General features: G+C 63.4%; 3 protein-coding genes and 1 long non-coding RNA gene across 4 annotated transcripts in view; 1 reads left to right on the forward strand and 3 right to left on the reverse strand.

Moving 5' to 3' along the window:
- Positions 1 to 1,845: 1,845 nt before the first annotated feature.
- LOC128826616 (germ cell-specific gene 1-like protein) lies at positions 1,846 to 7,206 on the reverse strand. The gene is made up of 5 exons (XM_054009986.1): positions 6,897 to 7,206; positions 6,264 to 6,311; positions 5,777 to 5,929; positions 4,119 to 4,245; positions 1,846 to 2,376 (listed from the first exon to the last, which is right to left on the reverse strand). Exons 1-5 carry the CDS (start codon positions 7,204 to 7,206, stop codon positions 2,049 to 2,051), a joined length of 966 nt encoding a protein of 321 aa, XP_053865961.1. The 3' UTR covers positions 1,846 to 2,048.
- A 4,517-nt stretch (positions 7,207 to 11,723) lies between these two features.
- Positions 11,724 to 13,062, reverse strand: LOC128826655 (uncharacterized). The gene is made up of 2 exons (XR_008442868.1): positions 12,934 to 13,062; positions 11,724 to 12,076 (listed from the first exon to the last, which is right to left on the reverse strand). It is a non-coding gene; the product is annotated as an uncharacterized LOC128826655 (long non-coding RNA).
- Positions 13,063 to 14,066: 1,004 nt separating this feature from the next.
- On the forward strand, positions 14,067 to 16,758 carry RPL28 (ribosomal protein L28). The gene is made up of 5 exons (XM_054009826.1): positions 14,067 to 14,147; positions 14,331 to 14,415; positions 15,539 to 15,662; positions 15,959 to 16,077; positions 16,634 to 16,758. The coding sequence occupies exons 2-5, from the start codon at positions 14,335 to 14,337 to the stop codon at positions 16,721 to 16,723; spliced, it is 414 nt and encodes a 137-aa protein (XP_053865801.1). The 5' UTR covers positions 14,067 to 14,147; positions 14,331 to 14,334; the 3' UTR covers positions 16,724 to 16,758.
- A 4,573-nt stretch (positions 16,759 to 21,331) lies between these two features.
- The window catches only part of RCVRN (recoverin), a 6,644-nt gene continuing 714 nt past the window's right edge, over positions 21,332 to 27,261 (reverse strand). The window contains 5 exon segments of the mRNA XM_054009566.1: positions 21,332 to 21,417; positions 21,831 to 21,942; positions 26,891 to 26,952; positions 26,955 to 27,179; positions 27,182 to 27,259. Of these exon segments, the coding sequence (XP_053865541.1) occupies positions 21,332 to 21,417; positions 21,831 to 21,942; positions 26,891 to 26,952; positions 26,955 to 27,179; positions 27,182 to 27,259 (563 nt within the window).

Raw genomic sequence — 27,261 nt, forward strand, 5'->3', positions numbered from 1 at the left:
AACCAGCCGCTCGCTTCCGATTTCGCCTCTTTCCACCCCAAATGGGGGGGGCAGGAAGCCCCGGCCGCTCCCATTGGCCGAGGGGACTTTTGAATGAGGAAGCGGTTTCCGCTTTTCCCACCCCTCGCTCCTCCTCCCGGAGCTCCCGCCCTCCCGCCCCAGCGCTCGGACTCCTGGGTTCTCTCCCTGGCTCTGGGAGGGAAGTGGGGTCTAGTGGTTACAGCAGGGTGGGGGCTGGGAGCCAGGACTCCTGGGTTCTCTCACTGGGGGCCGCACTGACTCTTTCCCCTAATATAGTGAACTTTAGGAAACACAAACCAATATGCACATGTACCCGACCAAATCATTGTCCTTTATGTAGGGTGGGGGTGGGAGGGTTGTTTTGTTGCGGGGGGGGGGGTTGTTTTGCTTTTTGCAGACTCAATAATAAAAATAATGCTGCAAAAAGTGATCTTTGTATCTTTGTTAATATCACTTTTCTCAGCAAGCCCCAGGACAAATGAAGCTGTGGATGGGGGTGGTCGGAGGGGGAGGCAGTAGGGGCCAGGGGTGATGGGCGGGGGTGAGTCCCACCGCTACACAGCCAGGGGCCAGAGAGCGTGGACGGAGCCCGGAGCGGTGGGTCGGTGCCCAGAGCCCCATGGCTGGAGCCTGCCACTCAACCACCCCAGAACTGAAGACCGAGCCCCCCAGCACCCCCAAGGTGGGGCGAGAAGTCCCTTTGCTCCTGCAGCGTTTGGCCCCATCGGTCTCCAGAGGTGGGGCAGGACGATGCACCCAGGAGCAGCAGGGAGCGAGGGGCTGAGGTGTTGCCCCCAAGAGGCTGCCAGGCTGCTGGAAAAGGCCCTGGTGGCCGCCTTTGCCACGTAGCTCCCGACTCCAGGCTGGCACGGCGCCCGCTTTCCCCCTCCGCTCTCGCCGGAAGAACCAGGCTGGTGCTGATTAATTCTTAATTTCTTTAATCACACGGAGTGTTACGACCTCTGATCTCCCCAGATGGGAGCTGCCGTATCAGAACCAAGCAGCAATTATACACCCCTTCCACATGCATCAGGAGACCTGGGGGTGGGGGGTGTTTGGGGCTTGAGGGGCACCAGGGCTGGGCTAGCAGGGGCTGCGGGTTGGGAGTGAGGGGCACTGGCAGAGCTGGTGGGGGGGAAGCCCAGGGCTGGGCTAGCAGGGAGCTGCGGGTCGGGAGTGAGGGGCACCGGCACAGCTATGCCTGCTCCCCACATGGCCACTCGATGTCACGGTGACCCCACAGGAATTCCCGGGGGGGGGTGACACCAGCAGGACCCAGGGGGCCATTTCTCCCCCTTGTTCCCCCCCCCCCCAGTGATGGCCCCTGGGCGGCCCGGAGATGCCTCGCTCCCCAACTTCAGCTTCTGGTCATTACATCCCCCCGCCCCCGTGCGAGCCCCTCGCTGCCACCACCAGGCTGAGTCTCCCCCGCTCGGTTCCTGCTGTGGGGCCCGAGGCTGGGACCAGGATCACTCCCGGTTCTGGACTGAGGCTGCTGGGACCAAAGGTACCCTGGGGCTTCCCCGGTCTGCGCCGCCCGGCGTCCCCACTAGGGGTCTCTGACCCTGGGGCTGCCCCGGCCTGTGCCGCCCGGCGTCCCCACTAGGGGTCTCTGACCCTGGGGCTGCCCCAGCCTGTGCCGCCCGGCGTCCCCACTAGGGGTCTCTGACCCTGGGGCTTCCCCGGTCTGCGCCGCCCGGCGTCCCCACTAGGGGTCTCTGACCCTGGGGCTGCCTTGCCCTGCGCCGCCCGGTGTCCCCACTAGGGGTCTCTGACCCTGGGGCTGTCCCCAGCCTGCACCGCCCTGTCCCCACTAGAGGTCTCTGACCCTCAGGCTTCCCCGGCCTTCGCCACCCGCCATCCCCACTAAGGGTCTCTGACCCTGGGGCTGCCTTTGCCCTGCACCACCTGCCCAGTTTCCCCATTGGGGAGGGGATTGTGGGAGGAGGGAAAGGGACATGGATTGGGGAGGAGGAAGGGGGCATGAATGGGGGAGAGGAATTGTGTGGGTCGATTCCCCCCACCCCCTAGCAGGGTTCGCCATCGTCTGGGTCGCCGGCATCCCCGCAGCGCCCCCCGGCCAGGCCGGCGTAGCCCCCCCCGCAGCCCTTGCGCCCCCCAGCGGTGGGGCGGGAGCGGCCGGGGGAGAAGTCCAGCGAGTCACTGACGCTGAAGACGTACTTGTCCCACAGGAAGCGCTGGAAGTCGGGCGCCAGGCCAGGGGAGCGCGGCCCGCGCTGGCTCTGCTGCTCGCAGATCCGCCGGCGGTGCTGGAACTCCAGCAGGGTCTTGGTGTAAGTGTTGAGGGTCAGCACCGCGGCCGACATGCAGAGCGTGAACGAGAGCCAGGCCATGCTGCGGGCAGCGTGGGGGGGGGGAAGTGGGGTGAGCCCAAGGGCCAGGGAGTGGTACGCCCCAGCCACAGCCCCCCACGCTCCCCAACTACCCAGCCCTGCGCTCCCCACCTCTTCCTATCCACCCCCAGCCTCTTCCCTACAGCCAGGTACCTGCTGCCCCCTCCACATAACTTCCATCTGTCCGTCCATCCACCGACCTATCCACCCACCCAGCTACCCATCCACCCACCCACCGAACCAGCTACCTACCCACCCATCCATCCTACACCCACTAATCTACCTACCCACCCACCCATCCATCCACCCACCCACCTACCTACCCACCCATCCACCCATCCATCCACCGACCTACCCACCCACCCACCGACTAACCCAGCTACCTACCCACCCATCCATCCGTACACCCACTAATCTACCTACCCACCCACCTATCCATCCACCCACCCACCTACCTACCCACCCACCCATCCATCCGTCCACCCACTAATCTACCTACCCACCCACCCATCCATCCGTCCACCCACTAATCTACCTACCCACCCACCCATCCATCCGTCCACCAACCGACCTACCTACCTACCCATCCACCCACCCACCCACCCACCCATCCATCCGTCCACCCACTAATCTACCTACCCACCCACCCATCCATCCACCCACCCACCTACCTACCCACCCACCCATCCGTCCACCAACCGACCTACCTACCTACCCATCCACCCACCCACCCACCGACCTACCCACCGACCCATCTACCCATCCACCCACCCACCCAGCTACCCATCCACCCACCCACCGACCCAGCTACCCATCCACCCGCCTACCTACCCACCCATCCATCCGTCCATCCACCGACCTACCCACCAACCCAGCTACCCATCCATCCACGGACCCACCTACCCACCCATCCATCCATCCACCCACCGACCTACCTACCCACCCACCCACCCATCCACCCACCGACCTACCCACCGACCCATCTACCCATCCACCCACCCACCCAGCTACCCATCCACCCACCCACCGACCCAGCTACCCATCCACCCGCCTACCTACCCACCCATCCATCCGTCCATCCACCGACCTACCCACCAACCCAGCTACCCATCCATCCACGGACCCACCTACCCACCCATCCATCCATCCACCCACCGACCTACCTACCCACCCACCCATCCCTCCACCCACCGACCTATCTACCCACCCACCCATCCCTCCACCCACTGACCTACCTACCCGCCCATCCATCCATCCACCCACCTACCTACCTACCCACCCACCCATCCATCCATCCATCCATCCATCCATCCACCTACTGACCTACCTACCCACTCAACCATCCATCCACCCACCCAGCTACCTACTCACCCACCCACCCAGCTCTCTACTCGGCCATCCGCACCCACCAACCATCCACCACTTAGCGATCTTCCCATCCAGCAGCTCTTCCGCCATTCCCTTCCCAGCCAGCCAGTCATCCTCTCATCGGCCCATGTATTTCCCACCCACCCTTACACCCAGCCGCCCCACGTCCCTCTGTCCCTCAGTCTGTCCGTCCCCCAGGCCTGCCCCTCCCCAGCCATGCACCTATCTGTCCAACATCTCCGGGGCTCTTCCAAAGGGCCAGGATGGACTCCACCGTGCGTCCCTAGAACAGGGGGAGCAGCAGAGCACTTGGGGGCCAGATGGGAGCTGGCGCCCCCTAGAAGGGAAAGGCCCCATGTCCCCGGGGTCACTCACCCGAAGGACCAGCCGTAAAACCAGGTCTGGGGTCTCCAATCCTTGGGCCCCAGGTTGACAGCCACCTGGAAGACGGTCATGTACATCATGTGGGCCACCATGCCCAGGAGGCCTGGGGACAGAGAGCCTGTGACGAAGTGGGGGATTTTCTTGGTTTTTTTTCGTGTTTTTCCAGTGGGTTGCATGCAGAGGGAGTGGGACTCAGTTTCCCTGGGTGTTACTGGTTTAACGAGGTGAGGGGAGAGGGAGTTTGTTGCTACAGAGGACCAGAGAGGGAACTTGGGACCCCAGCCAATGTCCTGGAGGACAGATACCTCAGCGACTGGTGACCTGACGACCTGGAGACCCAGCTCAAGAATCACAGATGGTTCTGGCCACTGGGAGGACAATGGGCTGTAAAGAGAGGACCCCAGTGACCTAACCAGCCGGTTCCAGCCAGAGGGGGCCAGAGGACAGAAGAGGGGAGAGGAGTCCCAGGGGACCCTGTTTACCTGAAGAGAAGACAATGGACAGAGGCGGGGCTTGGGGCCGGGGATCTCGGATGCCCAGCTGGGAAGCAGGGGGCTCGGGGCTGGAGAGGGGGAGCAGGCAGAGCCCACCTGGATGCAGGGGAGACTGGGATGTGCTGGGCTGAGGGAGGCCAGGCCTGAGGGCCTGGAGAGTTTCCTGTGCTGTGTTCAACGCTCAATAAACTCTCCTGTTTTATGCTGGCTGACAGTTGCTCCGGGCTAGAAATCAGGGTTGCATTATTCCCTCTGGGAGTGGAGGCCCCGGGGGTCCAGAGTAAGTGGACTCCCTGAGAGGGCCCACGGTGAGAGACAGGTGTGCTAAGGCTCAGAGAGGTGCGGCTCCAGGAGGTGGAGGGGCTTAACCCCGGGAGAAAGTGGACCCCCGAGAAGGGCTGTCGCACTGAAGGGGATTCCCCCCACAGACCACACGGGGCCAAGAGTGGGCGCGACCTGTGAGTCTGGGACAGAGCTCAGTGAGCACGGGGGGCAGGGGGGGATCAGGGAGGGCACTGGCACTGAAGGGGTTAATGGGGGGGTGATGTCTGGGGGCCATGGGAGTTTGGGTGGGGTGGCACCCGGCAGCACACTGAGGAACGTAGGGGATGGGAGGCTGGGGGGAGGGGGCGAGGGGGGAGGGGCAAAGACATTGGGGGGATGTTGATGGGCAGGGGAGCAGGTGGGGGGTAGAGGGGGAACGGGGGAAGAGTGGAAGGCAGGGGGGCAGAGGGCACGGGGGCTCGGTATCCCACAGCACAGTGATCACCATGGTGAAGGTGTTGCGGGGCAGGCGGGGGGCTGGGTTGCTGGGGGGCAGGTGGAGAACCGGGGGGCAGGCGGGGGACCGGGGCGGGCTGGTACCCGGCAGCACGGTGATCACCGCGATGAAGGTGTTGGGGGGCAGGCGGGGGGCTGGGAGCAGGCAGGGGACAGGCAGGGGGGCTGGAGGGCAGGCAGGGGACACGGGGGGGGCAGGGGGCCAGTACCCAACAGCGCGGTGATCACCACGGCGAAGGCGTTGGGGGGCAGGTGGAGGGCAGGCAGGGGAGAGGAGGGCGGCTGGGGACAGCGGGGGACGGGGGGGCAGGCAGGGAACAGGCTGGGGGACAGGCGGGGGGGCTGGAGGGCCGGGGGGAGGCAGGGGGCCAGTACCCGACAGCACGGTGATCACCGCGGCGAAGGCGTTGATCTTGAGCCCGGCGATGAAGTCTGCGTAGCAGGTGGCGTCCAGCCCCATGAGCACGAAGCCGACGCTGAGCAGGACGATGTACAGGAACTCCGACGCCACCGACAGCCACAGCACCCCTGGGGGGGCACCCCACGGTCAGCACAGCCCCCCTGTCCCGCCCCCCGGCCCTGCCTCCCAGCCCCGCTCTGCCCCAGACGGGAGGGGGGCTGCTGGGTGTGTGTATCGCGGGCACTGCTGGGTGTGTGTGTCGGGGGGGCTGCTGGGGTGTGTGTCAGTGGGGGGGCTGCTGGGGTGTGTGTGTCAGTGGGGGGGCTGCCAGCTGGAGCCCCCATCCTGGGGGTGCCCATGGGGGAGCTCCCAAGCTGGGTCCACCACATGCCTCTGGCGAGGGCCTTGGCTGGCAGAGGGGAAAGTCCCGTCCCGGCTTTGTCCGTCTGTCCGGCCGCTCACCTTTCTCCGACTCGGGGGGCAGCTCTATGAAACTGCGACAGATCTCGTCTGGGGGGGGGCGGGGTAAGGGAGAGAGAAAAGGACAGAGTGTGAGATCAGCGGGACGGAGGCGACACAGTTCAACCCCCCCACCAAATCTTTATTGGGTTTACCTTGGCGGTGGGCTGAGACGCGGCCACCTCAGGGGACCCCTCGCCCGACACTGAGATGTGACCACCTCTGGGGTGGGGCGCAGGGGCTGGGTATATAAGGACCCCTGGCCCGACACTGGGATGCAGCCACCTCTGGGGTGGGGCGCGGGGGCTGGTATACGGGGACCCCTCGCCCAACACTGAGATGCAGCCACCTCTGGGGTGGGGCACGGGGGCTGGTATACGGGGACCCCTCGCCCAACACTGAGATGCAGCCACCTCTGGGGTGGGGCGCGGGGGCTGGTATACGGGGACCCCTCGCCCAACACTGAGATGCAGCCACCTCTGGGGTGGGGCACGGGGGCTGGTATACGGGGACCCCTCGCCCAACACTGAGATGCAGCCACCTCTGGGGTGGGGTGCGGGGGCTGGTATACGGGGACCCCTCGCCCGACACTGAGATGCAGCCACCTCTGGGGTGGGGCGCGGGGGCTGTTCCTACCTCCGTGGTGCTCCTCGCAGGAGAGCCAGAAGCCGGTGTGGAAGTACCGGAAGGCGTACTTGTCCTCGCCCGTTTCCCAGATGTACTGCACCACATTGGGGTCCAGGGTGGCGTTCCCGGCCTCCGTCTCGTTGGCCCCGACGGGCACGCAGTTGCCCTTCCTGATGGCCGACAGGCACGGCGGCTTGACCACCTTGTGCGTCCCCTCGCACCAGTAGCTGGTGGCGAAGGCCGACACCGCGAAGCAGAGGGCCAGCGAGTTCAAGGCCAGCGCCAGCAGCGAGCGCGTCTTCCGGCTTAGCTTGATCATCGTCCCCCGGCCTCCGTCGCCACAGACCGTCGGCTCCCTTCCTAATGTGCCTCCCCCACCCCCGGGTCGTTCTCTCTCCCTCCCACTCACAGCCAAGGATTCAAATCTCTCCGGGAAAGAAAGTTTCTTGGATTCCAGACGGCGATTTCGGCTCCCATATGGCCCCTTCCCTCCCTCCCCAAATTGGACGGGCAAGGCCGATGCTCCACGCTCTGCAGACTGATCGGTTAATCCACTCTTAGCGTCTAGCCTGTCTTGGAGGCAGGAATCAAATCTTTTCTCCTCGCTGCTCCCTAATCCAGCGCTGGGTCTCTGTCTTCCCTGCAAAGCTGCGGCGAATTATGTAGCATCCAACTCCCCGTTCCCCCCCACCACCAACCCGCTGCTTTACTGGGCTAAAGATCAGCTGCTCAGTTCGGGGTTGGAGGCACTTTGGGGCCCTGGTAACCCACACACCTCCTGGGTGTGGTGCTCAGGCCCCTCGAGTGGCACGGAGACCACTTAGAGATTAATGAGTCTGCTCGCCAGCCAGTTGGCTTTTAGCTCATGCAGTGAAGGCTCACGCTTTTAGCTCCCGAGGTCCCCGGTTCGATCCCACCCGCCCGGGCGTTACACCGTTTTCGGACCGGCGCTGGTTCAAAAGAACAAACTCCAGCGGTTGTGGAGATTGGGGCGGCAAACGAAGCGGCGTTTGGGCTACCTGCCAAAAATCGGCGTGTGACTGGCCCGACTTGCCGCCACAGGGCCAGGATGAGCGGCGAAGAGCCAGGCCGTCGAGAGCCTTAGATGGATGCCGAGTTACTTGGGTGGAGCCCACAGAAGAAAATTGCAAGAGAGTCTGAAATCCAGTGACTATCCGTTGCTGAGATCAGGGAGCCGGACGGGGTTGGGAGTCTTTGGCTCTCACACAGTCTTAAACCGGGTGAATTTCGGGAGGCAAAGTTTTGGGCGCACGACGGTCCTTCATTTGGTCCCCAAAGATTTAATCCGTTCAAAAGAACAACACACACACACACACACACCCCTGCCAGACTGAGTCTTCAATCCGGAGCGTGTATCAGGGAGTGCGACTCAAAAGAGGCCGTTTTGAAGACACTTTGAGCCGGGCCTTTCCCTTCAAAGGAATGAAACTCCAACAGAGTCTGTGATCCGGCTCACCTCAGCTGTTCAAACCAGGGAGCGGGGCCGGGGCCGGGGCCGGGGTCGGATTTTGCATCGCTCAATAAAACCGACGCGGCTCTTCGACCAGGCGACGTTGACTACTGGGCTTGGGGGTTGCAAAGGAAAAGCGGATCCACGAGGAATTGCTCCGTGGATTGGAACAGTCTCAAACCGGACCCGCCTCCGCTGGGCTCCACACCCACAGGACGCAGCCTGGAGTCTGGCTGGCTTCATAAAATCCGCGGTCTCCTGCCCCTTGTGTCCCGTGAGCCCCCCGAACGGCCTCTGCGCCTGGCTACGACCCTTGATGCCTGCTGGGCTGGGGACTGGGGAACTGCTTCCCCCAGGACTGAGCCGCTGAGCGGGGGGGACGACGCACCGCGCGGCTGATTGAAAAGCTCTTCATTAGCGCAAAGGCGCCCTGGTGCCGAGGGCTGTGGATTAGCATCTAATCAATTGGGGGGGATACTCAGCTTGATCCCCTCGGCCCTGCACAGCTGGAGGGGTTAGCGGGGGGCAGAGAGAGGGAGAGAAGTGGAGGGGGTGGAGGGATAGATAGATAGATAGATAGATAGATAGATAGATAGATAGATAGATGGGTTGGCTGGGGATAGATAGATAGATAGATAGATAGATAGATAGATAGATAGATAGATAGAGGGGGTGTCTGGGGATAGGTAGATAGATAGATGGGTTGGCTGGAGATAGATAGATAGATAGATAGATAGATAGATAGATGGGGTGTCTGGGGATAGGTAGATAGATGGGTTGGCTGGGGATAGATAGATAGATAGATAGATAGATAGATAGATAGATAGATAGATAGATGGGGTGTCTGGGGATAGGTAGATAGATGGGTTGGCTGGGGATAGATAGATAGATAGATAGAGGGGGTGGATGGGGATAGATAGATAGATAGATAGATAGATAGATAGATAGATAGATAGATGGGTTGGCTGGGGATAGATAGATAGATAGATAGATAGATAGATAGATAGATAGATAGATGGGCTGTGTGGGGATAGATAGATAGATAGATGGGTTGGCTGGGGATAGATAGATAGAGGGGGTGTCTCGGCAGAGGTGAGTGGATGGAAGAAAGCGAGTGCCGATGCTCAGGAGACAGACAAAGAAGGGGGATAAGCATCGTGGTGGATATAAATTGGCCATCAGGAAGTTTAGACTTGAAATTAGACAAAGGTTTCTAACCATCAGAGGAGTGACGTTCTGGAACAGCCTTCCAAGGGGAGCAGTGGGGGCAAGAGACATATCTGCCTTCAAGACTAAGTTGATAAGTTTATGGAGGGGATGGTATGATGGGATAGCCTCATTTTGGCAATTAATTGATCTTCGACTATTAGCGGTAGATGCCCAATGGCCTGTGATGGGATGTTAGATGGGCTGGGATCTCAGTTACTACAGAGAATTCTGTCTTGGGTGCTGGCTGGTGAGTCTTGCCCACATGCTCAGGGTTTAGCCGATCGCCATATTTGGGATCAGGAAGGAATTTTCCCCCAGGGCAGATTGGCAGAGGCTCTGGGGGTTTTTCGCCTTCCTCTGCAGCGTGGGGCACGGGGCACTTGCTGGAGGATTCTCTGCACCTTGAGGTCTTTAAACCACGAGTTGAGGACTTCAGTAACTCAGACACAGGTCAGGGGTTTGTTACAGGAGTGGGTGGGTGAGATTCTGTGGCCTGCGCTGTGCAGGAGGTCAGACTAGATGATCATAATGGTCCCTTCTGACCTTAAAGTCTATGAGATACACACGACAGAAACGATCCCTGAAAGCAGATCCATGTGTGTGCATATGTGTGTGTGTATCTGTGCGCACACTCCCCGCTGCCCCCTGCTGGGGGGGTATCGCCTCACACACCCCGCTGCCCCCTGCTGGGGGGTATCTGCTCACTCTACTCACTGCCCCCTGCTGGGGGGGTATCGCCTCACACACCCCGCTGCCCCCTGCTGGGGGGTATCTGCTCACTCTACTCACTGCCCCGTGCTGGGGGGGCGGTATCTGCTCACACTCCCCGCCGCCTGGGCTGAGGGTGCCAGCCGGCTCGGGTCCGTATCGGGCCCCACAGCTCCCCCTATGTACGGAAAGGGACCGACCGGCTCCTCTGCACTGGGGGGAGTAGAGGTCAGTGGAGGGAGGGGTCAAGACACAGGCCCCCCCACCCCTGTTTCCCAAGGACAGGGGAGGGGACATGGAGTGCAGGAATGGGGGGGCAGGAATAGGGCAGGGCAGGGATAGGATGTATATGGGGAACCAGCTGGGTTACAGAGGGGCAGCTTGGGCTGGCTCAGGGGCTGGGAATGGGGCTCGGGGCCTTTCCCCTCCAGGGGGCGCCAGCTCCCATCCAGGCTGGGCAGTGGAGGGCAGAGTTGGGGGGGACCCAGCCCCCCCCTCGAGCTGAGGGCTGAAATCCCAGGGGATTAGGGCCCAGCTGGCAGCAAAACACTGCCTGGCATGTTCCTTTCATTAAGATCAACATGTCAGGGAGCCAGAGCATTTCCCCTAAAGCCCGGGAGGCCAGGGGAGATTTAAACACAGGGAAGTAATTAGAGGAGAGAGGCTGAGCAGCGGGACAGGAAGGGGGGGGGGGGGGCTGGGAGCCCGGACTTCTGGGTTTTCTCTCTGGCTCAGGGAGGGGAGAGGAGGGGGGTCCAGTGGTTAGAGCGGGGGGGAGCTGGGAGCCCGGACTCCTGGGTTCTCTCCCTGGCTCTGGGAGGGGAGAGGAGGGGGGGTCTAGTGGTTAGAGCAGGGGGGGGCTGGGAGCCCGGACTCCTGGGTTCTCTCCCTGGCTCAGGGAGAGGAGTGGAGGGGGGGTGTCTAGTGGTTAGAGCAGGGGGGGCTGGGAGCCCGGACTCCTGGGTTCTCTCCCTGGCTCAGGGAGGGGAGTGGAGGGGGGGTGTCTAGTGGTTAGAGCGGGGGGGGGCTGGGAGCCCGGACTCCTGGGTTCTCTCCCTGGCTCAGGGAGGGGAGTGGAGGGGGGGTCTAGTGGTTAGAGCAGGGGGGGCTGGGAGCCAGGACTCCTGGGTTCTCCCCCCACGGCTCTGGGAGGCTCCCAGGCTCAGGCCCCCATTGCTACCATGTGTTGCAGTTACAAATTTGCTCCTTCCCGCTCCCTGCTCAGCCCCCGCCGCCCCCGGGGGTTCTGGGCCCGCACTTGAGGGGGGGCGGGATGGAAAAACCCATCGAATGACCCACATTAGCTGCAGCCCCACCTCAGCCCCTGCTGCTTAATGACACAATTAGCAGCGGCAGCTAATCAACTGAAGGGGACGGGGGAGGGGCTGGGATAGGGGGGGGCAGCGTGGAACCCGGCACCACAAAACACGAGCCCAGAGCCCAGCCTCATCCATGTTGCCCCAGGCTGTTTATTGTTGCAGGGTTGTAGGGTGAGGGGGGATTGGCCACCCCAAATCTGTCCCAACTCCAGCCCCTCCCCTCATTGTTCTTTGCTCCTCAGGCTTCTAACAGGGTGGGGGGCAGTCCCCCCCACACACACACAGCCAGGGGCACGCGGTGTCTCAGTCCCCCGCCAGCAGCAGGAGGGGGCCGTGCAGGGCCAGCGCCCCCAGGATCAGGCCGGCCGCCAGCCGCCCCAGGCAAGGGGCGTGGAGTTGGGGGGCAGCGCCGCGGCCGTGGGGCGGGTCCGGCCGGCAGGGCAGGTGGTCATGGAGTAGGTGCTCGGGCGCAGCTCCTGAATCTGGGGGGAGGACAGAGGGGAATCAGAGGTGCTCTAACCACGCCCCCCACCCCCGAGCCAGGGACGGAACCCAGGAGTCCTGGCTCCTAGCCCCTCCCCTGCTCCAGCCACTAGACCCCACTTCCCTCCCAGAGCAGGGGAGAGAATCCAGGAGTCCTGGCTCCCAGCCCCATCCCCACTCTAACCCACTAGACACCCCCCCCCCCGCCCACCACCCCCGAGCCAAGGGTCCAGTTGATCTCCCAACTCAGCCCAGATCAGTCATGGCCTGATGCCTACGTATGTGTGATGAATTTGGGGGGCCTCAGCCTAGTTCTCAAACATGCCCCTCCCAGGCACTGACAGCCCCCCCCAGCAGAGAAGTCGAGGGATGGATGACGGAGCCCCCCCTACCCTGCTCCAGGTTTGGGGTCCCCTGAGCTGGTGTCCAGTCTGGGGGAGTGGGACAGAAGGAGTGAAGGGCGGGGTCTCTGGTCTAAGGGGGTCCCAGTCTTGTGGGGAAGGGGACATGGGTGCGGGGGTCACTGATCTCAAAGGGGGGTCTCTGGGGTTGGGTCACTGGTTTTGGGGAGTCTTGTTTCAGAAAAGGGGGTTTCTGTTCTGCGGGGGCTACTCTCAATGGTGCAGATGCTCTGTTCTCGGGGGGGGGGGCTGTGGGGGATATGCATTGGCGGGGGGTCTGCACCCTGGGAGGGGGGTTGGCTCTGCTGTTAGGGGACCCTAGGAGGGGGGCTCTGAACCTGGAGGGTGCTATGCTCTCAGGGGGGTGTCACGGGATGGGGGCTCTGCACCCAGGAACGGGGGCTCTGCACCCGGGGGGGGGCTGGTCCCTAGGCCCCACCCCATCCCCAGCTCACCCCGCGAGCGGTTCCAGACGAGCAGACGCAGCTCGCCCAGGGCCTGGCTCAGGTTCTGCACCCGGCCCTGCAGCTGGGCATTCTCGCTCTGCAGCTCCCGGATGGCCTCCTGCAGCTCGAAGGGGCGCCCCCCGCCCCCCAGCAGGGCCAGCAGCACCAGGGCCCCCCACAGCCCCATCCCGCCCGCCCACGGCCCCGTCCTGACTGAGCACCGGAGCCAGCCCCGCGCCCCATCGATCCCCGGCCTGCGCGCCAGCCCCGATCAATGCACCCCCTGGGGCTTGTTAATTACCAGCCCCCGCAACTGGCTCAATGAACGGTGCTCCTCAATGCTGACCCGCAGCCCCCTGCTAGCCCCCAGCTCTGCCGGTGCCCCTCACTCCCGATCCGCAGCCCCTCAGTGATCACTAATGAGCCACAAGAAAAAAGTCACAGGGAAATGGAAAAAATGTGACATGGTGCTACCGTCATGTACAGCACCGTGCACCAGGGGGCCATGACTGGGCGCTACCGTAATGCACCGAATGAACAATGAACAGCGCCTAGGTCCCAGGACTACCGCAATCCACCTAATAGAAATATATATTGGGAGTCAAAAACCTCACCCACCCCCCGCCAACTGGGGGGACGTTGCAGTGGAGGGGGGGGCAGGTGCATGGTCCCTGGGCTGCAGGGGCCGCTGGGGGGAGCCCTGGGGCGGGCCGCGCCCGGGGCGAGGAAAGATTTACACACATCCCCGCTTTGATGTGGGTGGGGAAAGGGGGGCTAGCGCCGGAAAGAGCCGAGCGGAGCCGAACGAGCCCGAGGGGCGGTGCCGGAGATTCCCGAGCGGAGCCGAACGAGCCCGAGGGGCGGTGCCGGAGATTCCCGAGCGGAGCCGAACGGGCCCGAGGGGCGGTGCCGGAGATTCCCGAGCGGAGCCGAACGGGCCCGAGGGGCGGTGCCGGAGATTCCCGAGCGGAGCCGAACGGGCCCGAGGGGCGGTGCCGGAGATTCCCGAGCGGAGCCGAACGGGCCCGAGGGGCGGTGCCGGAGATTCCCGAGCGGAGCCGAACGGGCCCGAGGGGCGGTGCCGGAGATTCCCGAGCGGAGCCGAACGGGCCCGAGGGGCGGTGCCGGAAATTCCCGAGTGGGGCGCGCGCTGCGGATGTTCCGTCCCTGAGCCAATCGCCGGGTTCCTCCCTTTCCGTTTCCGGCAGCGGCCGCGAGAGCAGGTATCGCCCGGAGCTCCGGGCCCGGCCCCACGTGGGACCCCCCCTCCCCCCCCCTCGGGACCGGCCCCTCCCCCCCGCGCCCCCCCGAACCCCCCTCGGGACCGGCCCCTCCCCCCCCGCGCGCCCCCCTCCCCCCCCCTCGGGACCGGCCCCTCCCCCCCGCTAACGCGCCTGTCCCCGCAGGGCGATGTCGGCCCATCTGCAGTGGATGATCGTCCGCAACAGCTCCAGCTTCCTCCTCAAGCGGAACAAACAAACCTACAGCACCGTGAGTGTCCCCCCCCCCCCCACCCCATCCCCCGCGGGGACCCAGGCGTCCGGGCTCCCAACCCCCCCCACCCCATTCCCCGCGGGGACCCAGGCGTCCGGGCTCCCAACCCCCCCTCCCCCCCTCCCCCGCGGGAACCCAGGCGTTCGGGCTCTCCCAACCCCCCCCACCCCATCCCCCGCGGGGACCCAGGCGTCCGGGCTCCCAACCCCCCCCCCACCCCATCCCCCGCGGGGACCCAGGCGTTCGGGCTCTCCCAACCCCCCTCTTCCCCCCTCCCGCGGGGACCCAGGGGTCCGGGCTCCCCCCCCCAATCCCCCGCGGGACCCAGGCGTCCGGGCTCCCCCCCCCCCCAATCCCCCGCGGGACCCAGGCGTCCGGGCTCCCCCCCCCCCAATCCCCCGCGGGACCCAGGCGTCCGGGCTCCCCCCCCCCCCAATCCCCCGCGGGACCCAGGCGTCCGGGCTCCCCCCCCCCCCCCAATCCCCCGCGGGACCCAGGCGTCCGGGCTCCCCCCCCCCCCCCAATCCCCCGCGGGACCCAGGCGTCCGGGCTCCCCCCCCCCCAATCCCCCGCGGGACCCAGGCGTCCGGGCTCCCCCCCCCCCCAATCCCCCGCGGGGACCCAGGCGTCCGGGCGCTCCCAACCCCCCCCCCCATCCCCCGCGGGGACCCAGGCGTCCGGGCGCTCCCAACCCACCCCATCCCCCGCGGGGACCCAGGCGTCCGGGCGCTCCCAACCCACCCCATCCCCCGCGGGGACCCAGGCGTCCGGGCTCCCAACCCCCCCCACCCCATCCCCCGCGGGGACCCAGGCGTTCGGGCTCTCCCAACCCCCCTCTTCCCCCCTCCCGCGGGGACCCAGGGGTCCGGGCTCCCCCCCCCCCAATCCCCCGCGGGACCCAGGCGTCCGGGCTCCCCCCCCCCAATCCCCCGCGGGACCCAGGCGTCCGGGCTCCCCCCCCAATCCCCCGCGGGGACCCAGGCGTCCGGGCGCTCCCAACCCCCCCCCCACCCCATCCCCCGCGGGGACCCAGGCGTCCGGGTGCTCCGGGTCCGCTCTGAGCCCGCGCGGGGGGCGCCGAGCTGCCCCGGCCCCGCTAACCGGGCGGGTCTCTCCGAAGGAGCCGAACAACCTGAAGGCCCGAAACTCCTTCCGCTACAACGGGCTGATCCATCGCAAGACGGTGGGTGTGGAGCCCGCGGCGGACGGGAAGGGGATCGTGGTGGTGCTGAAGAAACGGGCAGGTGGGTGATGCCGACAGGCTGCTTCCCCCCCCATCGCAAAGGATTGTGGGAGCCAGGGGGTGTGAAATAGTGATTTCTTCTGGGGGGGGGGGCAGATTTGGATGGAGACACACACCCCCCAGTTCATTGCTTGGGCCCCCTAGGGGGGGGAGGCCCCATACTCCAGTCCCCGTCCCCCCGAGCCCTCCAGTCCCCTGCCCTGGGGCAGGCGCCCCTTAGAGGGGAAACGCCCCGGTCCTGTGCTGCTGACTAGACCAGCTCGTCCCCTGGCTCTGACCCATGGCCCCTTCCCCCAGGCCAGCGCAAGCCGGCCACGTCCTACGAGAAGACCACCATTAACAAGAACGCCCGGGCCACGCTCAACAGCCTGCGTCACATCATCCGCAAGAACAACTACCGCAAGGATCTGCGCATGGTGAGTGCTGGGTCTGGTCCCCCCTTCCCGAACGGGGCCGCCCTGTGTTCAGGAACCCACGGGGGGAGGGGCATTGCCCCATTGGCCAAAGCGCCCGTCCCGAGGGGCAGAAAGGGGCACGGCTGGCTCTTGGAGGGGGGTGTATCGGGGGGGGGCACCTCCATTTTAAACCCAGGATTCTCTGGATTTAACCCAGGTGGCTGCTGTGTGCCTGGTTGGAGACCTCCCCTCCCTTCACGTGGGGGGGTGATCACACTAGAAAGGGGGGATTGATTGGCGATCGTCTCGCCCCCCTAATCTGAGCGCCCCCTTCCCACCACATGGGTGAGGAGTGATGTGGGGGTGACAGTCACTCAGCTCGCCGAGTCTGGTCAGTGCCCTCACCCCATTTAGCTTCAGGGGCGATCTCTAGAAGTGGGGTGCAGCTCCACTCTGGGCACCCCTGGTGCAGGTGGGGTGGGGAAGCGAGGCCCAGTACCTGCAGTAGCCTCCCCCCTTTGCAGGGGGCACCCCACTCCAGTGTGCGTCAGCCTCACGCTCTTTCCCTCGTCTCCAGGCTGCTCTGCGCCGCGCCAGCGCCATCCTGCGGAGTCAGAAGCCGGTGGTGGTGAAGAAGAAGAGAACCCGGGCTACCAAGACTGCGTGAATGGCTAGCACGTCCCAATAAAGGGTTCAAACCAGCCTGCAGCGTGGCACAACCTCTGTGGGGGGAGAACAGGAAAGGGGGCGGGTCCCTGGGGATGCACAACGTGTGGAGGGGGTGCCCCATGGCGGTGGTCCAGTGTTCTTCAGACATAGTGTGTCGCGGGTGGGGAAACTGAGGCCGGGAGATGGGACATGTTTTTGCCACTGTGACACCTTGAAAAGAGAGAGAACCCAGGAGTCCTGGTTCCCAGCCCTCTCCCGTCCCAGAGCGGGGGAGAGAACCCAGGAGTCCTGGTTCCCAGCCCTCTCCCGTCCCAGAGCGGGGGAGAGAACCCAGGAGTCCTGGTTCCCAGCCCTCTCCCGTCCCAGAGCGGGGGAGAGAACCCAGGAGTCCTGGTTCCCAGCCCTCTCCCGTCCCAGAGCGGGGGAGAGAACCCAGGAGTCTGAGGCCCAGTAGCCCAAGTTGCCGCCCAGATCCCGCGCCACGTTTTGGTCTCTGATTTCGGGGAGGGGAGGGTTGTTTCCCGGGCGGTGGCTCCCTCGGCCGGTCTGGCTGCAAGTGGGACCTGGGCCCTCTTTTCCCGACATTGGTCTTGACAATGGCAGTGGGAGGGTGCCCCCTGGTGGACGACAGGGCCTGCAGCAGTGACCCCCACTCCTGCAGCATGGGAAGGCTTATGCAGTGGCTGCGGGGACCTAGATTTGGTCCCAGGACGTTGCCTCCTGCTGGCCACTCAGGAGAGGCGGAGCCAGGCCAGCTTCATCCGTGGGAGGGTGGGTGGGAGAGGAAGATGAGCTGCCCTTTCCTAAGGGGTCCCGCCAGGGTGGGGGGATGCAAGGGCTGGGCTAGCAGGGGGCTGCGGGTCGGGAGTGAGGGGCACCGGCAGGGCTGCGGGGAGCCCAGGACTGGGCTAGCAGGGGCTGTGGGTGGGGGAGTGAGGGGCACCGGCAGGGCTGGGGGGAGCCCAGGACTGGCTAGCAGGGGCTGTGAGGGGCACGGGCAGGGCTGGGGGGAGCCCAGGACTGGCTAGCAGGGGCTGTGAGGGGCACGGGCAGGGCTGGGGGGAGCCCAGGACTGGCTAGCAGGGGCTGTGAGGGGCACTGGCAGGGCTGGGGAGCCCAGGACTGGCTAGCAGGGGCTGTGAGGGGCACTGGCAGGGCTGGGGGAGCCCAGGACTGGCTAGCAGGGGCTGTGAGGGGCACGGGCAGGGCTGGGGGGAGCCCAGGACTGGCTAGCAGGGGCTGTGAGGGGCACGGGCAGGGCTGGGGGGAGCCCAGGACTGGCTAGCAGGGGCTGTGAGGGGCACTGGCAGGGCTGGGGGGAGCCCAGGACTGGGCTAGCAGGGGCTGTGAGGGGCACTGGCAGGGCTGGGGGGAGCCCAGGACTGGCTAGCAGGGGCTGTGAGGGGCACGGGCAGGGCTGGGGGGAGCCCAGGACTGGCTAGCAGGGGCTGTGAGGGGCACTGGCAGGGCTGGGGAGCCCAGGACTGGCTAGCAGGGGCTGTGAGGGGCACTGGCAGGGCTGGGGGAGCCCAGGACTGGCTAGCAGGGGCTGTGAGGGGCACGGGCAGGGCTGGGGGGAGCCCAGGACTGGCTAGCAGGGGCTGTGAGGGGCACGGGCAGGGCTGGGGGGAGCCCAGGACTGGCTAGCAGGGGCTGTGAGGGGCACTGGCAGGGCTGGGGGGAGCCCAGGACTGGGCTAGCAGGGGCTGTGAGGGGCACTGGCAGGGCTGGGGGGAGCCCAGGACTGGCTAGCAGGGGCTGTGAGGGGCACGGGCAGGGCTGGGGGGAGCCCAGGACTGGCTAGCAGGGGCTGTGAGGGGCACTGGCAGGGCTGGGGGTGCCATTCCCCCGGCGGGGGGTGGAGCTTTGGCTGGCTCGGATGCTGCCATCTGTCCCCTGGGTGCCAGGCCCAAGCTGCTTAAGGCCGTGTTTACACTGGGCTTTCGGCGCCAGGCCCTGAGCTCATCCCCGCTAACGGGATTGGAAGCAGCGGGGGGGGGGGGGCTGTTACATAACCCCCGTCCTGCCAACAGACCTGGACACTCGGATTATCCCTGTAATGCCTGTCAGTGGGGCCACGTATGCCACGGGTTAGAGCAGGGGGCTGGGAGCCAGGACTCCTGGGTTCTCCCCCTGTCCCTGGGAGGGGAGTGGGGGCTAGTGGTTAGAGCAGGGGGCTGGGAGCCAGGACTCCTGGGTTCTCCCCCTGTCCCTGGGAGGGGAGTGGGGGCTAGTGGTTAGAGCAGGGGGCTGGGAGCCAGGACTCCTGGGTTCTCCCCCTGTCCCTGGGAGGGGAGTGGGGGCTAGTGGTTAGAGCAGGGGGCTGGGAGCCAGGACTCCTGGGTTCTCTCCTGGCTCTGGGAGGGGAGTGGGGGCTAGTGGTTGGGGGAGGGGGGTGGCTGGGAGCCAGGACTCCTGGGTTCTCTCCCTGGCTCTGGAAGGGGAGTGGGGGCTGGTGGTTACACGAGGGGGGGGTCAGGGACGAATGGCTCCTAGTTTGTCAGCTCCCACCTGCCCCCTCTAGTGGCAGGACTTGGTACTTCACTGCTCAGGGGCCCGCTTTGGGCAGGGCGCTCGGTATCGCCCCTAGTGGCCAGGCCGTGTGCCTGCTCCTGCCTTCCAGCTGCAGCAGGGGCTGGTGCCCGTTGTCCTGGAGGTGGCAGGTTCGATTCCCCCCTGGCCCGCTCGCTCCCTCCCCCCGGAGGCCGGGCGAATGGCTTACACACAACGCTCTTTATTGAAAACCAGACACCAGTACAGAAATGTAAGACAAATGCCCTTTGTCTCCCCTCCTTCCACCCCCACCAGCGCTGGCTCTGGGGTGGGGAAGAAACGAGACAGACGCACAAACTGCAGAACACAACATGAATCTGGGGGCGGGGGGGTGTTTTCCAAACAGGCTTCAGCAGGAGGGAGGGGGATGATGATCTGCCTCAAGGGCCCGTGGGGAGGGGGGACGAATTGGACCCGAGGGGGCAGGAAGAGAGGGAGCAAATGGAGAAAGCCAGAGCGGTTTTCAGGGCCTTAGACGGTGGTCGTTGGTTTGTGCCAGTTGAGAGGGATTTTTGCTGAGGAACCATGGCTGGAGTGTTAGACGAGGAGATAGGACGCCTGGGTTCAACGCTTGGCTCTCACGCGGTCTCTGGGCAGCGCCCCGGGCCCCCGATCTTGCTGACTCTATCCGGACAGTGCCCGGCCCGACAGGGCCCCCATCTCAGTGACTCTGTGTCTGGGCAGCGCCTGGCCCGACGGGGCCCCGATCTCGGTGACTCTGGGCAGTGCCCAGCCGGGCAGTGCCCGGCCCGACAGGGCCCCAATCTCAGCGACTCTGTGTCCGGGCAGCGCCCGGTGCGACAGGGCCCCGATCTCGGTGACTCTCTGTCTGGACAGTGCCCGGCCCGACGGGGCCCTGATCTCCGTGACTCTGTGTCTGGGCAGCGCCCGGCCCGACGGGGCCCCGATCTCGGTGACTCTGTGTCTGGGCAGCGCCCGGCCCGACAGGGCCCCCATCTCAGTGACTCTGTGTCTGGGCAGCGCCTGGCCCGACAGGGCCCCAATCTCAGCGACTCTGTGTCTGGGCAGCGCCCAGTGTGACGGGGCCCCGATCTCAGTGACTCTGTGTCCGGGCAGCGCCCGGTGCGACAGGGCCCCGATCTCGGTGACTCTCTGTCTGGACAGCGCCCGGCCCGACGGGGCCCCGATCTCGGTGACTCTGTGTCTGGGCAGCGCCCGGCCCGACGGGGCCCCCGATCTCGGCGACTCTGTGTCTGGGCAGCGCCCGGCCCGACGGGGCCCCGATCTCGGTGACTCTGTGTCTGGGCAGCGCCCGGCCCGACGGGCCCCGATCTCGGTGACTCTGTGTCTGGGCAGCGCCCGGCCCGCCGGGGCCCCGATCTCGGTGACTCTGTGTCTGGGCAGCGCCCGGCCCGACGGGGCCCCGATCTCGGTGACTCTGTGTCTGGGCAGCGCCCGGCCCGACGGGCCCCGATCTCGGCGACTCTGTGTCTGGGCAGCGCCCGGCGCGACGGGCCCGGATCTCAGTGACTGTCTGGCAGCACTTTCTTTATGTGATCCTTCTCTTCCATCAGCCATTTCTCCTTCTCTCATTTCCCGCTCTCTGCCGTGTTCACTGTTGTTCTGCCTTCTCCTTTTTATTCTCCATTCTTTCTCATTCCTCCCTTCCCCCCTCTTACATCCCTCCTCTCCTTCATTGCTCTGTTTTTCTTTCTCTCCTGCTATCCTCCCTTTCCCATCATCCTCTTTTTCACCTCCCACACATTTCCCCTGCTCCTCCCCCCCCCCACCAGGGCTCTCAGTGGGGGTCCCCCCCCTAGGCCTCCCACGACAGCCTGTTTGGAAGTGCCCAAAGCGGCGGAGTGGTGAGGAGGAGGAGGGATACAGCTACCCGGGGAAAGGGGTGAAGACCGACATGGCAGCGTATGGCTGGAGATGGGTCGGGCACCTCTCACACGTATCGTTTCATTCATTCGTTTCATCGTTTTCTCAGTCACTCGTTTTCTCTCGCACTCCATGCACGTGGCTGGGGGGCCGCGCCTGCTCTCCCTCCAGGTTGCCGTTCCCCTCCCGGCCCGGGACCTCGGCCTTCCTATTTCTTGGGTTCGTATTGGATCAGCTTCATGATAGCTTCGTTCTTCATCACCCCGGAGATGAACTCCCCCTCGGCGATTTTGTCTGGGGGGGGGGAATGGAGGGAGACAGGAGAGGAGGGGTTAATAAAATGCAATATAGGGACCTTCCCCTCTAGGGGGGTGCTGGCTCCCATCCGGCCCCAGGGCAGGCTGGCTCAGGGGGGCGGGGAATGGGGCCCGGGGTCTTTCCTCTCTAGAGGGCCATGGCTCCCCTCTAGCCCCAGGGCAGGGACTGGCTGGCTCGGGAAGTCAGGGAATGGGGCCCGGGGCTTGTTCCCTCTAGGGCTGGGTTTTGTTGTAGGTTAAAAGGGCTTCAGGGTTTGACCTGAGGTGCCATGTGTGTGTGGGGGGGGGTGCGCAGCACCATGTAATACCAATATGGGAGCACTGGGCTGTGTGAGCTGGCCCAGGTGGGGTTAGGCCGTGGGGAGATGGAGAGCCTGGCAGATCCCTTACCATTTTCCCCCTTTTTGAAATATTGCCAGAGCTTGTCGGCTCGTTTCTGGGGGGTGTTTTCATCCTCAGCGAGCATTTTCTGCTCTTCAGGGGGAATCATCTTAAATATTGCCTGTGGGGAGAGACACAATGTTTGACATCTAGCCGCGCCCCACCCCAGAGCTGGCTGCATCTCCGCGCCGGGCCCTGTATACCCATCCGCCGCGCCCCACCCCAGAGCTGGCTGCATCTCTGTGCCGGGCGAGGGGCCCCGTATACCCATCTGCCGTGCCCCACCCCAGAGCTGGCTGCATCTCTGCGCCAGGCGAGGGGCCCCGTATACCCAGCCCCCACGCCGGGCGAGGGGTCCCGGATACCCAGCCCCTGCACCTCACCCCAGAGCTGGCCGCATCTCACTGAATTTTCCCAGCTGGTGGATGTATGAAGCTGGTGTTTTATTGCTGCACTGGGGCGGGCGGGGGGTAGCTCTGCCTCCCTCTCCAAATCAATGCAATGAGGCAGAGAACAGTAAACCATGTGGGCCTGGCTCCCAGCGTGTCCCCTCCCCCAGCTTTAACCACTAGACCGCACTGCCCTCCTAGAGCAAGGATAGAACCCAGGCGTCCTGACGCCCAACCCCCCCCCAACCATGAGCCCTACCTCCCGTACCACAGCTGGGGATAGAACCCAGGAGTCCTGACTCCCAGCCCCCTGCTCCCACCCCCATGGCTATGAAGGTGTGTCCCCCCATACCCTGTGTGACCCTCATTTCAGCTGTGTCCATATGATGCTCTAATGACCTCGCATCCAGCCCCAGCTGATTGCGGGGGGGGGGGGCATTATTAAGATTTCCCCCCAGTCTGGGCTCGGGAGATTAATCTGAGCCGGGCGCTGAATGGAATCCGAGCCCTGAGGAATATTAAAAATGATTATAGGGTCCCAGGGATTGATCAGAGGGCAGCTTAACCCAGCCTCTGGGAAACGCCATGCTTGGGAAAGGGACAGCGGGGGGGACAGGAACTGTCTGCCAGGGAAAGAATGGGGTTAACCCACCCGTAGGGGTGGGTGGGTGGAGGGATAGGTGTAGAGGGGGAGGGGTGGGTGGGTGGACAAATGGATGGGTGTAGGGGTGGATGGAGTGGTCGGTGGAGGGATAGGTATAGGGGTGGGTGGATGGAGGGGTAGGTGTAGGGGTGGGTGGAGGGGTCGGTGGGTGGATGGAGGGATAGGTGGAGGGGTAGGTGAAGGGATGGAGGGGTGGGTGGAGGGGTAGATGGAGAGGTGGGTGGAGGGGTAAATGGATGGATGGAGGGATAGGTGAAGGGGTAGGTGGAGGGGTGAGTGGATGGACGCAGACACATTCTCTTCGCTGCCTGCCATGAGTCCCAAACACCCCTGCGTTCCAATCAGCCAAGTCCCCCCATCCGCTCTGTGGAGGCAGCTGTTTCCCAGAGGAGGTTTCTGATCCATTTCCAAGGTCCCTAGTCCTGCATCCCCACCTGTGCCTGGTGAGACTCATCCTCCCACCCAGTGATCCTCCCCTGGCCACTAGCCTGGTCCTCAGAAACACCTGCCCTCTAGCCAAGAACCTCCACCCCCAAGGCCCCCAGTGTCTTGCCTCCCTGTTACCTTCTCAGCAAAATCAAGTGGCAGGTAGTTCCACTGACCATCAACATATTTTCTCCTCCCCCTACTATTAACAAGCAGGTGACTCTTTATCTTACCCCCTGATCCCACTCTAGGTTCATGCCCATTGCAGCTAAGGGCTAATCCCCGATTTACAGGGGATCAGAGAGCCCGGCTGGTGAGGGGGGGGTGAGGGTGAATACGTGCTCGGAGAGGCATTAGCTGATCAGATGTCTCCAGTAGCCGGGTAATTTGGGATCAGACGGGAGCAGGAGAGGTTCAGACACCAGCTTTTGTTCTGAATACATGAGACTTTGCTAGTGGGTCGCTGGTTAACCCTGCCTTCGCAGGAGCAGAACCAGGATGGATAAAAACCAATGCTTTTTGGTCTTTATTTGAAAACAAAAATTAAAAATGTATTTAAAAAATGTAAATCCGAATTTTTAAAATTCTGCTATTTAAATGATTACGCTTCCCTTTTTAAAACTAAATCTGTTCCGAAGGAAATCTGAATTTAATACAAACTCCACTAAGGCCTAAATTTATTAGCATCTCTTCAACCCTACAAATACGCTGAATCCAGGAGCCTGTGTGGAAAACGCTGCGTTAAAGGCTGTTTTTCTAGACAAAGCAAGAATCCGGGGGGGGAAACGTAACTTTTGAGGCAAGCTTTATAAATATGGCACGACGGTAGGAACCCAGCAAGCTGTGAGTCACCGGTTTCTCCCATACTAAAAAAGTACAATGAATAAGAACCTGACAATATTAAGCTACCTAGTTGCTTAAATAAACGTACAGCAGACCCTGCTAGGAAGCAAAAAGACTCACAAAATCTAGGATAAAGGCACCCGGGAGTTGTAAATCACCGGGTTTGAATGGTTCTGTCCGACGTACAGATGGAAAAGTGGGTTAAAGTCGGTGATTGAAACGGAGGTGTTAGAGTGGGTGATTTAAATCGCCTTGATTTAAAGCCAGGCCCCCCCCCACTATGAAGGCCTCAGAGGTTGTGATGGGCCACATTTCGTCTGCTGCTTTCTCCCCATCAAAAAATGGATTTTGCAGAGCCCGGAAAGAGTTCCGCAGAGGGGGGGAGAAAAAAGACTGAATGAGATTTTTTCACATGGAAGTGGTCTTTCGATTTTGAAGGTGACCTTTGACACTCACCCCCCGTCCCCACCCCAAAAGCGGCTGAGCGAAACCCCTCCGGAAATGGCCGAATCGGAAACCCACAGGGGGAAAAGCTTGGGGTCGAGTTGAATGACGGCTCAGCTCCAGGGTGGCTTCCTATTTCTTCAGGAGCGGGGACAGATTCCTACCGAGTCGGTTTAAACCCGGACGCGTCTCGTCCCCTCCTTTTATTAAATAAAAACGTCCTTTTATTTAAAAATAAATAAATCTTAGCCATCTTTTAGCCTCTCTGAAATCTAGGAGCAGGTAGTTCCCCAGGCCCTCCATAGACATTAGGTCAGGGTAGGGTGACCAGATGTCCCGATTTTATAGGGACAGTCCCGATTTTGGGGTCTTTTTCTTATATAGGATCCTATTACCCCTCACCCCCTTCCTGATTTTTCACACTTGCTGTCTGGTCACCCTAGGTCAGAGTAACAGCTGCCCACCCACCCTGATCCGGTCCCAAGGGAGATCAACCCAGTGTGCCATTCAGATTGACTTCAGATGCAAGACGGTAGCCCAGCATAGCCGGGAGGGTGGGGGGGGAATCAGCAGCAAAGAGAGGTTTTGGCCACTAGGGGCACTCAACCCATAGATTGCAATACAGGCCCTATCCCTGGCTTTGGGAGGAGAGAGTCTGGTGGTTAGAGCGGGGGAGCTACTGGGAGCAGGACTCCTGGGTTCTCTCCCTGGCTCTGGGAGGGGGACTGGGGTCTAGTGGTTAGAGCGGGGGGGGGGGGGGGGGGGGGGCTGGGGAGCCAGGACTCCTGGGTTCTCTCCCTGGCTCTGGGAGGGGAGTGGGGTCTAGTGGTTAGAGCGGGGGGGGCTGGGAGCCAGGATGCCTGGGTTCTCTCCCTGGCTCTGGGAAGGGAGTGGGGTCTAGTGGTTAGAGCAGGCGGGGCTGGGAGCCAGGACTCCTGGGTTCTCTCTCCAGAGAGGAATGAATCATTTACTCAGCCCCTGCCACCCTCAGCTTCCAACCTCATGTCCAGGCCCCTTAGCGTGTTGTCAACATCACCATCACCAAATCTTTGGCCCGCTCTGGAATTGCCCCGCTTGTTTTTAGAGTGACCTCTCTTGTCTCAAAGCCACTGCCCCCCGCCCCAAGCCTTCCTCGTCCTCCTCCTCTTTGCGGTGGCAAATCCAGCTTAAGGCCTGTTACGTTCTGCCCCGATACCCCCCCGGCCCCCGCGCAGCAGCTCTGCAAGGGCCGGGTGAGGCCACCCTGAGAAAATTAATGGGGGGGGGGGGGGCTGCTTTCGGCCAAGCCGCTTTCAGCCTCCATTCGGGCGGGCGACTGGCAACGAAGAGGCTCAGCGCAGGGAAATTAGCGTAACAGGATTTTGTGCGGGGGGAGAGGGATTCCATCAGGGGCGGCTAATGCCATTTGCGAACTACGCAAACCTTGATCGGGGCTAATCCACTGTCATGCTGCCCGGCGTCATCCCGCCACCTGCCCGGGGGTCAGGCAGCCCTCGGGCCCTTCCCCGCTCTGCCAAACGGGCTGGCTGCGGGCATGTTCCCAGTGCCTCTTGGGAGCAGGGGATTGACAGCGGGCTAGATGGGCCTGGGAGGGGCAGGGAGCAGGCGGGATACCAGGGTAAATGGGCCCGTTGTGTCCGGCCTCCGTTCACGGGAGCATCAGACACGGGCGGCAACAGTTCAGTGGGGGAGTCAGCCTCGGGCGCCGCACTTGAAAAGAGGGGGGGCCCCTGAGGACAGGCTGTGACACTGGCTGAGGGAGCCGGTCACCTCGGCGAGCAGAACAAGCGGGAATTGGTTTCATTTGCCACGAGGGGGGAATTGCGGTTGGAGCTGGGGAAAAACTTTCTGGCTCGGTGAGCACCAGGAATCTTCTCAGGGTGCCGCGGCAAGCCTGCACATCTACCCCTCCCCAAGGCACTGCTGGGAAGGAAGCTTGCAGCATGCCTTGTTCCCCCCCCCCGCCTGCCCTTCTGGGGCTGAAATTCCTACAAGACACTGCTGCGGGAGCACTCACATTGTTTCCCCATCCCCAGGGCACTGCTGTGGGGAAGCTCGCAGCACCCCGTTAGGGCACTGCTGTGGGGAAGCTCGCAGCACCACCTCAAGGCACTGCTGTGGGGAAGCTCGCATCACCCCCTCAGGACACTGCTGTGGGGAAGCTTGCTGCACTCCCTCAGGACACTGCCATGAGGAGGCTCGCAGCACTCCCTCAGGGCACTGCCGTGAGGAAGCTCACAGCACTCCCTCAGGGCACTGCGGCAGGGAAGCTCACAGCACACATCCCCTTGCCCCGGACTCACCGTGATGATCTCCAGCACCTCGCTCTTGCTGATCTCGCCGTTGCGGTCGACGTCGAAGAGGAGAAGGCCCACTCCAGCTTGAGGTTGGTCTTGCCGGAGGAGGTGAGGTGCAGGGCGATGATGTACTCCCGGAAGTCCAGCGTCCCGTCGTCGTTGGTGTCGAAGCTGCGGAAGACGTGCCGGGCGTAGACCTTGGGGTCCGAGTTGGGGAAGAAGTTGCCGTAGATCTTCTCGAACTCGGCCCGGCTAATGCGCCCGTCCGGGCACTGCTTCTGGAAGCTTTCGTACACTTGCACAGCTCGTCCTCCGAGTACTTGGTGTTGAGCTTCAGGTCCTCCAGAATCTCCTTGGACAGGCGCCCCGCTTTTACT

Source organism: Malaclemys terrapin, chromosome 20, assembly GCF_027887155.1.
Source record: "Malaclemys terrapin pileata isolate rMalTer1 chromosome 20, rMalTer1.hap1, whole genome shotgun sequence".
In the NCBI taxonomy this organism is placed as follows: Eukaryota; Metazoa; Chordata; order Testudines; family Emydidae; genus Malaclemys; species Malaclemys terrapin.

Bases quoted from the DNA above. Each gene is read 5' to 3' on its own strand.
- LOC128826616 (XM_054009986.1), bottom strand. From the start codon at position 7,206: ATGATCAAGCTAAGCCGGAAGACGCGCTCGCTGCTGGCGCTGGCCTTG. The intron at 5,930-6,263 runs GTGAGCGGCCGG...GTGCCCCCCCAG, and splicing joins GCCCCCCGAGTCGGAGAAAG to GGGTGCTGTGGCTGTCGGTG. The intron at 2,377-4,118 runs GTGAGTGACCCC...CGCTGCCCGCAG, and splicing joins TTTTACGGCTGGTCCTTCGG to CATGGCCTGGCTCTCGTTCA.
- RPL28 (XM_054009826.1), top strand. From the start codon at position 14,335: ATGTCGGCCCATCTGCAGTGGATGATCGTCCGCAACAGCTCCAGCTTC. The intron at 14,416-15,538 runs GTGAGTGTCCCC...GTCTCTCCGAAG, and splicing joins ACAAACAAACCTACAGCACC to GAGCCGAACAACCTGAAGGC. The intron at 16,078-16,633 runs GTGAGTGCTGGG...CCTCGTCTCCAG, and splicing joins ACCGCAAGGATCTGCGCATG to GCTGCTCTGCGCCGCGCCAG.